Source organism: Hermetia illucens, chromosome 2 (assembly GCF_905115235.1).
Source record: "Hermetia illucens chromosome 2, iHerIll2.2.curated.20191125, whole genome shotgun sequence".
Lineage (NCBI taxonomy): Eukaryota > Metazoa > Arthropoda > Insecta > Diptera > Stratiomyidae > Hermetia > Hermetia illucens.
In genome coordinates, this window is record NC_051850.1 from 176469950 (window position 1) to 176484538 (window position 14589).

General features: G+C 44.7%; 1 protein-coding gene across 1 annotated transcript in view; it reads right to left on the minus strand.

Annotated features, from left to right (window-relative positions):
- The window catches only part of LOC119650445, an 809140-nt gene that overhangs the window by 262238 nt on the left and 532313 nt on the right, over positions 1–14589 (minus strand). The window contains exon 17 of the mRNA XM_038053300.1: positions 8922–9122. Coding sequence (XP_037909228.1) covers positions 8922–9122 — 201 coding nt within the window. The remainder of the gene's footprint in view (positions 1–8921; positions 9123–14589) is intronic.

Sequence of the window (14589 nt, forward strand, 5' to 3'; positions counted from 1 at the left end):
AATCCATACCAATTTGGTTTTTCGCGAGGTAGGGTACCGTAGCTGTAAACCCTTTTGTATAATGTGTCCAGAAACGTCGGCTCCAAATAGTACGTCAATTTTTACACTGATGCGATAGTCAGGATCAGTGAGCTCTTTGCAACGCAGTGCAACGTAACTTAACCTGATTGGTGGTCTTTGGAGGCAAATCAGACGTCAATCGAGGAAGGAACCCTCAGTCACGAAGGAATTCTGGGATCCTTGGTCTATTAGCGCTTGAAGCTGTATGAACTGTCCATGCACATTCTTTACGTTTATGATTGCTATGATTGGGAGTGCTGGCTTCCTTGGTATCAGGATCTTTCGCTCGACTACCTTGGTCCAAATGCAACATTGAGTTGAGCTCGATGATTTTTAGGGCAGTTGAAACATATGTTATGGGTTTTAACGAATTCTCTACGGTTTTCAATGCTACTTTTCTTTAATTTTCCACACTTATATATTGAGTGATGCTTTTTGCAAAGCGGGCATTCTTTTATCTTCTGAGCCGTTGTGTGGACCCTGGGTCCTAGTCCTTGCAATGACGTATTTTTCTGTTTTGATGAGCTCTCTCGCCCAGTGACTTCCAGCGATCTGGATTTCCCCTCTAAGAAGTCTGCGTTCCCTTGGAATTTTGGCATCTTAATCTGCTCTAAATATATGGGATCCTTGTGATGCCCCTAAAGATAATGCCGGTCGCGGTTGGTCATCAAGCTCTTTTATGGCTTGCCTGAACCTTGTCATCAAATTCAGTGGCATTTCTTCAGCTGCCTCAAAGGACTATATGTAATCCTTAAGTAATGCTTGATTGTGCATTTTAAGGTTGTACACAAATGGGTTCAACTCCTTTACCCAGGCTTCTTGAAGGCATTCCAGTCCGACTTCAAAGTAAAGGATTTTGTACCGGTCCTTGGAATCCTCGAAGAAGTTTGATTTGATGCCAATGAGGGTGCCGACATTTATTTTTTGTAGTGATTCTGCTGATGGTTCCGCCATGATGGATGAATAGCTGATCTAGTGTTGATGCAACTGTCCTGAGGTGTTGATGATGAAAACTACCCACTTGTAGGTGCGTGGATGTTGTAGAGGTGTCCGGATATATCCGCTCGACGGACCAAAAATGTTCACGTTATTTACTTTCAAAGAATTGGGGGAGGGGGGAGGGGGATTTCCATTATGAAAATGATTGCCCTTTTACATACATATGGATTTGGAAAATTAGAAGACAATGAAATTGAGACTCTAACAATATGAAAATATTAATATCCTTCCTCACACTGAAGGCTAGAACTGTACAAGGGCGAAGTCCTTGATCCTTAAAAATAATCTTCCCCCATTTTTCGCTTTTATTTTGCAAACATAAACATTTCTATGAAAATTAATCTCCTTTGTTTGCATCCTTCTTTCTTTCTATTTTTTTCGGGGCCTGTAAGGTTCGAATCCTTCCATCACTCCTGCAAATTGGTTGCAATGTTTTTCAGCTGCATAATGTTAAAAAGGATAATAATTAAGCCGAGCGTTAGGGAAAAACAAAACCTGTTTTCTAAATATTTCGTAACACCACGTCATATTACTATGCAAAATGATGGCCATGTTTAATGGACTTCCGCAGTCCTTGACTGGAGCGCGAAGAAGAAGGGGGGGGGGGGGTTTACCAAAGCAGTGGACGCCGAAAAAGCTGGGTTGTAACGTTGCGGAAATTAATTATACGTTGGATTTCGATTCAGTGCAACATTATTAATTGCAGAGTTTTTAATGGTAATAACGATTATTGCAGATATCCAAGTATACATTTGTGTGCACTTCAAGGACTATGATTAAAAATCGGAATAAAACGCCAGCAGAGGCAAAATCTCTGTAATTAACTTTTCTGTAATTGAGTTATTAGGGAATGTATGGATACAAGAATTTATGATGGTTGAGTATTGGTGAGTTTTGTTATTATTACAGAGAAACGAATCTGGCCAGAGCACGTCCTGCGGCAATCATATCCGACTGAATTTTAAACGGAATTATTGAAACAAGCATGGAGGCTATATCCTCATTAAAATCGTGAAAATCTCATTTCAAATATATGACGAAGTAAAACAATTTATTGAAAGGTTGTGGGCCTAGATTCATTTTGTAATAACGGCGGAACTGTGTGTATTTTGGATAATGTTGAATTTTTCTAGGGACAACAACTGGATTATTTTAAGTGCTTTCTGTTTACTCCTTCAGATGGGAATACTATTTTATTTTGTTTTCAGATATAATAATTAAAATATTATGAGATCATTGTGCTGCAATTTTATCAACTAAAGCATTATGGTGCAGTAGCCGCATCTGTGTTGGTTATCAGCTGTCATTCAGGTCTTGAAACCCAGCTACCCAATAGGATCTGCTTCTCCATGGCATAAACACTCTGATTTACTTTATTCCACTAGGCGAGAGCGCGGAGCTGAGGAAAGCCTGGATAGCCAACACCAAAAGCTCTGCTATTAAACCTTATCTGCACCTTTTCATGGCGATCCTTGCGCATCCTTTCTTAACAAAACATTGCTATTAGAGAAGGATGAAGGCAAGTCTCCCGCGCCAAAAAAATGGGACAAACTATGCCAAGTGATTCTCTAGGATTGGGATTGGGTAGGGCTGACAAACCTACCCCGAAAAATTAACTGTCATGAAGCTAAGAAAGAAGTCTAAGAATGGAATGGACCAATATATACTTGTCGCCCTGTGAGTTAGGGCTTAAGAATACACAAAGTTTTCCCTGCTTATCGCAAAAGGTGACTAAAAGGGATAGACATTTGTGGGCTAGCAACCTGCAAATTTTTAAACCTCAACAGCGCCTTAGATTGACTGCACGATAACGACCTTTGGCTATCGAAAACATACTATAATTGGTTGAAATGTGCGCACCCTCCTTGACAATAGTAGCGAGGGTTCCTAGAATAGCCGCTTTCCTCAACTTGGGCAGGAATTCCAGCGATATAAACTTGATATTTTGGGCCTAAGCGAAGTAAGATGCTGGGACTCTGGAGAGTACTCCCTCTTGCGGTAATGTACTTTTGCAGTCTGGAAAGCCAAGTGGTAGCAGACGGAAATCCGGTGTCGCGTTGCTTTTGACCCCTACAGCAAGGCGCGCATTCTTCACCTGGGAGTCGGTTTCTGGTAGACTTCTAAATACTAAATTTCCCTCCAGGTTAAGGAGCATCACAATTGTACAATGCTACGCACCAACGGAGACTATCGATGTAGCGGAGAAGGATGCTTTCTATGAGCAATTAAACGCGGTTCAGGGGAAGCTTTCTAAAGGTGACATTGTGTTTCTGCTAGGTGCTGTGAATGCTAAGCTGAAATCTAACAACACCTTTCTCGGACATGTTATGGGGCGACCATAAAGATAATGGTGGGAGTTTCGCCGCCTCGTCATCGCGGCACACTGTTCGAGCGCAGAGTCTACCATAAAGTCAATTGGATTTTAACCGACCGATCCCGTACGAGTAATCAGATTGATCACTTCGCGCGCAGCAGTAGATTTAGGAATTGTCTGTTTGATGTGCGCAACATGAGAGGTGCTGACAAGGGATCACCATCTAATGGCCTCTTATGTTCGCTTCCATGTTACCTCCACCATTTCTCGCAGGGTTGGGTAGCTGCGATCACATAACTTTAACATCGACCGCTTGTACGACTCAGCTGTCACTCGACAGTGGGAGAACAATTTTGTTGGTCGAGCGGAAGATCTATTGACTAACGCGCCTGAGAATACCGATGAGCATTACACCGCCATTAAAAACGTTCTTTCCTCGGATGCTGCACAGGTCGTTGACCATGTCTTGAAAGGGCGTCATAAGATGTACCTGACTGCGCAGTCGTAGAAGCGGATCGATGGACGAAAGGGATTGAAGGCTCTACTGACCGGTGCTAGTGATGGCGGACGTGACTCGCACGAATTCCGATATCGAACGAAATCCTGAGAATTCAGCATAGTGTACGCCGTGACTAGAAAAACCTGCAATTGCGCAAGTCATGATTTGACTCAGGTACTCATTCACAGCTGAGTCGACTGTTATCCGACATTAAATCACGATACGAATTCCACTGCTACTTGTGAATTTGAACCGCGACCTTCGGCTATGACAGCCCCCCTCCCAATTTGAGCCATCCGAACACACTTAGAACTTTCCGGTCTCAATACATTCCTTAAGCAGGACTATCCAGTACTGCCGTAATATCATATCGGTAAACTGGACATTTTCCCGTGATGAGCCCATGCTTATGGTGTTTTGCACCGGTGCCATAACAGTGTAGCCAGAAATGAGATGGGCCAACGTTTCTAACGCCGAATGACATATTCTGCACTGGTCGTTCTCCACCCGTTCTTTCATTATAAGCCTTTTATAAGCTCGGCTGGCGACCACGCCGTCCTGAATGCCACACATAAATCACTCCGTCTCAGTAAAGAGCTTCCCAGAACACAGCCATTTGTTCGACAAATGCAAATCGACAAATGGCTGCCGCAGGCAATTCAGATGTGTGTGTGGAGCTAGTCCATAGTCTGCCTTATAGACAGCCTCATGCAAGGGACTCGCCTGATCCTTGCTGTAAAAGTAACCGCGCAGTGAGTCGACTTGACGATAATGTTTTGCCGCCACGTTAACCACGTTTTTATCTCCGATGTCACGAGGCAAGTTCATCCGCTCCACGGCAGAGTTAGGATTCGGAATTTGGACATAGCAACTCGTATCCGCCGCTGGACGTTTTCTAGATCGGTCTTTGTCCACGACAATATTCCGCACACATAAGCCAGTGAAGGGATAGCGAATAAACTCAATGCGCTTATTTTATTCTTCTTCCCCGAGTGATGCGGTTTTAGCACCAGTTTGACATGTCGTAGGAACTCGAACAGCAGAGCATCCTGCAGGTCAACAACTCGAGTATGGGTTCCTCTCAGAATTCCTATATATTTGTAGAAGTCTGTCTTGGCCATAGTTTGGATGTGGAGGTCACCAACACTATGCCCGGCATGCTGCTCGGGATGACCTTTGCAGGTGGCTTGGATTCGACACTTGTCTAGTCCAAACTCCATCCGAATATCACGGCTGAACATGTCTACTATTCGCAATAGACTTCTAAGGTGGTCGTACTAGTATACAGCTGGATGTCATATAAGTACATTAACTCGCACTTAGCACGAAGGAAGTGATCCACTCAGCATGCTACCCGAGTAATCCCAAAGACCACCCCAATATTCTTTTGCTTCCGTCACCGAAAACTGTAGTATCTGGACGCTCTCCGCCAGTTCCTCGAGTAAGTTGCATTCTGACCACGTCTGGAGTAACTTTCGCCATACCATCATAACCAACTGCATATGATAGAAAGTTTCTGCTTTTGTATGTCCAAAATTTCAATTACGAGTGTTTCGCTGGGGATGGTATAGTTTCGGAAAACCCTTCACAACTTATTGATCACCCGTCTGCTGACATTGCCAGAACTGATTAGAATTAGTCTAGCAAAGTCCTGCCTTAGTGAATCCCGCCGACGTTCCAGATAAATTTGAATCACCGGACCTCAGGCCACCGCGTAAACCTCTCGATGATTGTGAGGCGAAAGCTGAAACCATGCGAGTCTCGTAATGGGGCAATCATATCGAGGTGGTATGGAAGCGCTTGGTGGACTTAGGGAGCACACCTACTTTTTTTTCACATACTTCAAAGTTTTACACTCCTGGCAAGCGTAAAGCGTCCGGAGTGTATGGCGCTGGTCCCTTTTCTAAGGTCTTACAGCATAAGGTAGAGGCTGAGCCGAAAATAGGGAACTCCCTGAAAGTGTACTTGGAGTTACTCCTCAGGTCCTGAATAACTAGGTCGTCTTTCTGTGCCTCCGCGCGACAAAGTGTCAGCAACTAGGTTGCCTTTCCCAGCGCGAGTTGGATATCCAAGGTGGACTGGCTTATGAAGTTCAGGTGGCTGAGTTGACGAGGAGACGCGTTGTCGTGTTTCTGTTTTAAGGTAAATGAAAGAGGCTTGTGATCCATGGACACTGTGAACGGCTTGCTTTCTAGAGAATAGCAAGAGAGAGTATTTTATTGCGAAGTATGCGACTAACAACTCACGATCGTAAGTAATCTGTCAGATTCCCTGGAGGTGAAGCATCGACAAATGAAATCAACCACAAAATCCGTTGAGAAGAGAGGCGATCTGGCAGAGAAACAAAGGAAGCTTGGGAAAGCTACCAAGTCTGCGAATTCAAGGAGTATATGAAGCAACCGCGCCAGTTCTGTTGCGGTATTTCTGTTTTAAGGCAAATGTAAGAGGCTTGTAATCCCTGAACACTGTAGGTAGTATTTTATTGCGAGGGACGCGGCTAACAACTCACGATCGTAGGTACTGTAGTTTCTTGGGCCGGGGTTAAACTATTTCGAGAAGAAGCTCAACGACTGCCAACTTTTGTGCATCTTTTGGTGAAGAGCAGCACTTGAGCTATCAACAAAAACGGCTAAGAGTGCACCACTCAATCATTCGGGTGTCTTTAGTGTTCGGCCCGGACAGTTAGTTATTAAGGACCTTTTATGGTGGGTGGCCCTGGAAACGATGGTAGAAGTTTAGCATGACCAAGAATCTTGTCAGATCCTTAACAGTTTTGGGAAGCGGGAAGTTCGCGATTGTTTGTACCTTGTCCGGGTCCATTTGGATGCCATCAGGGGAAATATTGTGGCCGAAAAATCCCACCAGCCGTTGGAGGAATTTGTACTTTTCACAGTTGGGAACAAGGCCGGTCTGAAGGAGACGTTGAAAAACGGACCCAAGGTGCGCTACATGCTCAGACTTTGAAAAAGAAGCGACTGGAATATCATCTATGTAAACGAAACAAAAGTTTAGGTTTTGTCGAACAGAGTGAATAAATCTCTGAAATGTTTGCTCCGTATTGCATAGTCCAAAAGTCATCCTAGTGAACTCGAAGAGTCCGAAAGGTGTGCATATTGCCGTGTTTGGAATGAGGTATGAGGAGGTGGTGAAGGTAGGTGGTAGGCCTTGGCTAGGTTGAAGGAAAAAAAATACGGCCAGCGGCGAGAGAACCCGCAAAGTCATGAATGGGCGGTATGGGATATCGAGCCGGAATAGTCTGAGCGTTTAGGCATCTATAGCTGTGACAAGGTCTCCATTCCATGTTTGGTTTAGGGAAGTAGCGAAGACCAACAGCTGTGAGTGTCTGCATAAATCCTGCTTGAGCAACTTTTCAAACTCTTTCTACATAAGTGCGAGCTCCTGTGGTGGTGGTTGACCCACCTCAGAGAAGATAGGAGAGCCGGTGATGTTGATGTGGTGCTAAACATTATGTTTTACTGGCTTGGAGAGGCTACGCTCGGTAGCTATGTTCTGGTCCTAATTCAAACTATGTTCCGGTATTTTTGAAGAAATGCACGGATGCTGGTTTCGGCAATGTCTTCGAAAATGATGGATAGAGTGTCGGATGGGTAGGTGAAGATCGTCCCTGATGTTTCAAGGCTGGTTGTGGGTTCAGGACCTGCGTTGCAGTTTCACTAATGTAGCGTTGTGGCACAGGAAATCTGGTTTCCCGATCTGGTTCCCGAAATATCGGTATTTGCAAAATATAATTCAACACTAGCGAATAGGAAGCTTTTATTATTTCAAATTGTCCTTGTTTTAATAGTACGCGCCATTTCTTAGTGAAAATAGACCCAGACTGATCTCTTGTTGGCATGGTGATCTGGATTCAAGTAACAAAATCACCTCAAATCCTCTCGGACAATCACGTAGGAGTGGACACGGAAGCCACCCACAGCAAGGCTCTCCATAATAAAAGAGTGGGACTGTAATATCCGCAGCTGCCAGATACCCTGGAGGTGATGCATCGACAAATGAAATCTACCACTAAATTCGTTTAGAAGCGAGGCGACCTCATTGAGAGAACAGGAAAGGCTGGGAAAGCTACCAGGTCTATGAATTCGAAAATTATATCTAGCAACTGTCTAGCGGCTTTATTCCGTTTGAGTGCTTTGATGGTCGAAATTATTGCTCTGTATGTTACAGATAACAAGCATTTTAACCACAAGAGGAGGGACTTCCATCTCTTCAGTTGTTCGTCGTTGAGGATGAGGAATTGACCATTAACATCCGGACTTTAAATGAGGTTTACAAAATAATCTGCAAAACCAGCCATTGGAGACGCTAAGATGTTGGGCCTAAGTGTCAATATAATAGAAATCAGAACGGAGAGCTTCAGATGACGCAGGACGAAATGTCGTCTAACAACCAGGAATAGATAGGTGGGTCCTTAGGAAAGGAGGTCATGGCGAAGCAATTGAGCCATGAAATTGCTGTTGAGCGCAGGGCTATCGGAATTAGGATGAAGGAGGGCATATGAAGAGTATTGGCGCAGTAATTTCAAATTCCGGATGGAAGTGTTGACGCAATAAAGAAACTACGAAAAAAACACCAACAGCTGTCAGAGGGGAACTTCATTCATTCATTCAGGGCGTGGCAGGAACGCACTGGCTGATTCCAAATATCGAGCTATGGATTGTGCGCAGCCACAGAGATGTCCACTATCACGTCACCCGGTTTCTGATCGGGCATGATAGATACCCGGTATTTACGGAGCCGACTCCCCCCTTCTGTCCTGAATGCCTAAGTGAACTAGGACCTGCTCTCTTTCGTTCGGTTGTGACGAGTGTCGTAGTTCTAAACCTCTCGTGTGCTTGACGTATATATAGGATAGTTCGACGGTATATATAGGATCGTTCTGCCCTCGTGCTTAGCCATAGTCAACTTGGATAGTCATTCTGGACATCCGCCATTTGAACCGTCTTTATAAAGGTTAGATTTGAATGTTCAATGATTTTCACTAAATAATCCTCCACCTCAATCTTATTCTAATTTTCTCAAACCACTTACCTGCATAGAACGCCGACTTGAGCCACTGTTTGATCTGGAGAGTAGCGGAGGTCGTCTTTTTGTAGCACCACGACCAGCAAGTAGATTGTTAAGTAAAGATGGTGACCGTGCACATATAAATGCATGGAACGATGAAACCGTAAAAATGCCCAGCTTATTCAATGTGTTCTTAGTGGGACGCGATACGTGCGTTAGGAGAGACTGGAAAAGAGAGAAAAAAGAAATTTATAATTATCCATTAATCGAAAATATTTATACAATATCAGTACAAATATCAGAAAAAAAATATCGTCCCAAACACACTATTATGACTCCCTCACAGGATTGCGAATTCATTGTGACTACTAGTTCCCTCGTTACTATCAAGCGGAGCTCAGGGACCAGCTCCTTAATTGAAAGAGAGCAAACGGATGATTAAAACATCTTTCGGAAGATACCATCTTGTAATCGGCTTTCCGCTTTCGATAATAGGATACCATTTTTAATCATCTTAAAAAAATTCAGGTAGTTGTCGTTGTAAGCATAAGCAGTGGAGCTAGAGTAGGAGAACACCAAATGATGCGAAAGCGTAATAAACCGAAGTTAATACTGCTGGGGGTTGAAAAACCACCAACTGTCATTACATTTTTCCCGGTGTTTTTCTTGTTTTGAATGGTACACAATTTGTATGCATATTTTTTCACCTGGCAGGAAATATGTTCGTACAACTAATCGTCAAAAAAGGAACGAGGACACACAACCAATTGTCAAAAAATGGGACGAAGGACTGGGGTCATCGAATGCCTCCTCTCATCTGTCCTGGGGAGCGTGACCGAAAGTGCTGGGCAGACTCAGGAGTCGATCAATCTTAAAATGAAAATTGGGTTTGCTTTGGCTGAATTTGGGTTTTCCGTCTCCAATGTGATTCACAGTTGTGTCATGTTTATGGATCTATGTATATATCAAAGCAAATAACCCCCAAGAACTACTTTCAGTCATGCAACTCTCAAGGCAAAGGTGAAGCAGCGTCTGATGAGTGGCCTTTGTCCTGGATGAAATCGAAAGTTGGATCGTTGACCAGAAAAAGCTGTAGAGCCTTTCACTCTAATTGGTCTTGTTCGCCACCAAGTGAGTGGCCGATTTTAGGCTCGCTTAATTTTAAAATAAGAAAAAAAAATTGAGTTGCTGGGCCATATTGACTAGTTGTTGTAACTCAGTTCCCACTATTCTACCAAATTTGGTGTCAATCTCCATAACCGTCTCCGAGAAAAATGCGTGTGACAGACAGATAGACAGACAGACAGTAAATCGATTTTAATAATGTTTGGCCTTAACCTTAAAAAGCCTTAAAATTTGAATGTGCATAAGTGGATTTCTTTGAAAACATCACTTTGCGCTATAGTGTTATGCACCAACGAATACTTCCGAAAAAGCAAAGAAGGAGGCTTTGTTTGGTCCCAGCTGCAGGGGGGCTTGTCAACGATGGCATTGGGAGAGTAATGGACCGTCTGAATGCCGAAGAAGCGATGGCTGTGATGGGAGAAAACGGCCTTAAGGGACTCTAATAATCAAGATGAAAAGTTTGTGGATTCCTTCAGCTCCCACGGCATCTTTATTGATGGCACATCGAACCTAGTATAAAGCCAGTTGGATCTAGACTGGCCAACAACGAACATTTAATCAAATTTACTACATGCCACAGGAAAGGGTTGTGCCGTGGCTTGTTGAGATTTACCGGAGCTGCATCACTTTAGGATACGTACCGCAGTCCTGGAGGCGCGCACGGGTGGTTTTCAGGCAGGCGCGATCATGAGTCCACGAAGAACTTTCGGCCAATCAGCCTGACCTCTTTCGTACTGAAGACCCAAGAACGCGTCCTGGACATTCACTTAAGGACGATTATGGAGAGAGCGCCTTTCTCTAAGTCCCAGCATGCCTACCTCAAAGGAAAATCCACAGAAACCGCCTTCCACGAAGTAATTGGCACGGTTGAGCAATCGCTGCAGTACAAGCAGTATACCCTTGCTGCCTTCCTGGATATAGAAGGAGCTTTCAACAACGTCAGTACCAACGCCATCAAGGAAGACTTGACCGGTATTGGATTGGAGGGGTATCTCACACATTGGATTATATCCATGCTGAGTACCAGGATAATCCAGTCCGATCTGGGAGGCAACTACTTGACCAGAGCTGTGAACAGAGGCACGCCCCAGGGTGGTGCTTTGGTTAATAGTAATGGACAAAATTTTACGTACATTGGACAGCAGCGGGGTGAACGTGGTGGCGTATGCCGAGGACTTGGTGATATTAGTATCAGGGATGTTTCTGTCCATTATGAGCGACATCATGGAAGGAGTGTTGCGACAGGTGTGCCTATGGACCGCAAGAGCGGTCATAAACTCAACCAAAACGCAACTCATGCTATTCACCACTAAGCAAACGATACCTGAATTCCATCTACCACGGCTGAATGAACAAAGATTGGTTCTTTCCTCTAATGTAAAGTATCTGGGTGTAATCCTGGATCCTAAGCTAAATTGGAGGTTGAACATAGAACTGAGGGTTAAGAAGGCCTGTATAGCCTTCTATGCCTGTAAGAGAACCTTTGCAAAGAAATTGGGTCCCCGGCCGAGGATGGTTCTCAGGATGTACACCGCTGTAGTGCGTCCGATCCTGACGTAAGGCTCTATTGTATGGTGGCAGGCTTTGAAGAAGAAATACAATAGAACGAAGCTTAATAGGATCCAAAGAACCGCGTGTGCAGGTGCTACGGGGGCTCTGCAGTCCTGCCCGGCAGATGCTCTCAATGTACTCCTGCATCTCCTCCCCCTAGACCTCCACATCAAATATGTTGCAGCGTGTAGTGCCGTCAGACTACGTGAGTCCGTATGCTGGGCAGCGAAGTCCTACGGCCACAGCAACATTCTAGATGAAATACCTCGAGAAATCTGGGCATCCCCGACGGATTATGTCACACGCAAGCTGAACTTCACGAGAAACTTTGCTGTGGACCTTCCAACCGGGGCAAAGTGAAAGACCGGCGGCGTGTTGCAAGACTATGACACGGTATTCTTTACGGACGGATCAAAGATGGCCTATGGAGTCGGCGCGGGGGTTTTCTCGAATACACACGGTGTATTCAAGTCGTAAGGTCTTCCAGGTTTCACCAGTGTATTCCAGGCGGAAGTACTGGCGATATTGGAAGTCTGTCGATGGCTGGAGCATGATTCGAGCCCCAAGCGTAACATAGCCATTCTGACCGACAGCCAAGCGGCCATCAAGGCCTTGTACTCAACGACGACATCTTCCCGGTTGGTGTGGCAGTGCAGAGACGTGCTCAACCATCTGGGCGGCACGCTCAAGGTCACTCTCCTCTGGGTCCCTGGGTATAGGAACATAGAGGGGAATGAGCGGGCTGACGGATTGGCCTCTGCTCTTGGCAGTCCCTCGGCGAATACAGTCGGTGTTCCGCTGGCGGCTGTCGGGGGCCGAGTCTACTCGCACTACCTAGCAGCCGCGGGCCTAAGATGGCGAGGGCTTTCAAGCTGTGCCAAATCAAGGAGAATTTGGCTCGCTTATAACATAGCCCGATCACGACAGCTCCTGTGCCAGACGCGTGCAAATGCATTCAAGATTACGGCGGTCTGCACGGCACTGGCCCATAGGGGACCATGCCGCTAGGCTCGGCTTACCCTACAACTCGCATTGCCGAAGCTGCGGGGAAGTAAGGGAAACCCTCATGCACTTTCTTTGCGATTGCCCAGCTCTGGCTCGAGTCAGGCTGCGGACACTGGGTAAACCATTCTTTGGGGACCTCAGTGAGATTTCTAGCTGCAGGGTCGGAGAGCTGCTTTCCTTCGTGAATGCTACGGGCTAGCTCTGAAGATCCGAGCCGGCTGGACTCTGCTTCCCTGTTCCTATAACAACAGTCACGGTCTTAGGAGTTTGTGGCATCAAAACGGCGCTAATTGGGCTCCTCGGAGCGGCCGCTGATACCTACCTACCTATATGCTGCTCAGTTTAAAGGAGTCAAATAACCCGCTAGTATTTTGAGGACCATTGACTTTTTACGTTCGGTGTAAGTTAGTTGCCGATCACGTTCCAAAAGGAAGCCGAACGCGAAACTAAATTTTTAAACGGAGTAGCTGGCACTTCTCATGTAAGGAGACAATTGCGATGCTTTTGATCTTCAATACGGTGAAAAGACGGACTGGACCAGGTGTACAAATTTTATGAAATGTGAGGGACAAGTGTAAACGGAGCCTTAGCTATTCATGGAGCTGACAAAATAAGGGTAGAAAAGGTGTGCGTTAGTTCATAAGCAATTTAAACTAGGCTGCCGACAAATTTCTATGGTTCTTTAGCAAATTGGTTTTAAAGGAATGTGTCAGCTTCGAATGCATATGCTTGCCGCACAAGGCTACTGTGTGATATATGTTGATTCGCGCGGATGTATATTGAGAAGTTTCATCGCAACTAATTAACTCGTTAGTTAAAGCGAACAAACCGTATCAACTTCAAATCTATCCCAACGAACGTCACTCATTAAGAAATTTGGATGCTAGCCGACATTATGAAACGAAACTACTTTCATTTTTACAAAATAATTTACGAGTTTAATATATTTATTTTAGACCAGAATAGTAACGAACAAGTTAAATTCAAATAATATCAAAATCAATAACTCAATATTCAGAAGAAAACATAATAAAGCTAATTTTTATTATAAATTTAAGAGGAAACGCTCAACTTTATTTAGTCACGAGCGATGTGACGTTATGTATGTCTCGCGCCGCGGTTGGATACAGAAGAGACCGACTTATTTCCATGCGGTCCTTACTGTCCCAACCAACGGCATTTCTTTACAGCTGGTTCTCCACTCCCCTGGTGCGTTCTGAAAACGAGTAAGTGGAGAGTTTCTGAGTTCAGCGCCATCTACCCGTCCGCATCCGCAACATCCGAAATAAATTTCGGATGCTGCAGATCCTGCCGCGCCACAGTTCTATAATTTTTATTCTAGGTCACTGCCACGTTAGGTGGCATAAATACCCAGCATATCAGCACAAAAGGAAAGGAAAGTTACCTTGTAAGACTAAAACCATTTTTATCGTGCTTTACGTTAACAGAAAAGGGAAAATTGTCTGTCATTTTGTTAGCCAAGAAGGCTAAATACAGGAGGAGCAAATCAAGTGTCAAGGAGGGCACGGAATGTCAACGCGTTTTCCTGGCGTAGGGACGAGGTAACTAACTGGCCCGTGGTTCTTGTAGTTCATGTTCTGGCAAGTGGCAAACCATAAACAGCTGCAGTCGCAGCCAATTGCTAGCAATCACCTGACCGCATATCAATGCACTGCATCTTGTACATGGTACACCAGAGCTGATGCGCGGAATTTCTCTACCGTACGTACGTACGTATGCGGTGCAACTTTCCCTTAACAGAATATGCAATGTTTTTTTTTCACCATACAGTTTCAAGCAATGTGTCGGGGGACGAATTTCATGTGTGTAAACTGTTTGGTTCTGGCAGATAGGATAGCTCGATTTCTAAATAGCCATGTGTGTATTCAATAAGTAAACTTGTAGCATCTAAACAGTAAAAGTTTGTGGTTGAAGATAACTCATGGAAACCAAATACGAAAAATCAGCAATGCTGCCAAAGAATGTGCTTAGTTAGTTTCCAGTATTCAAA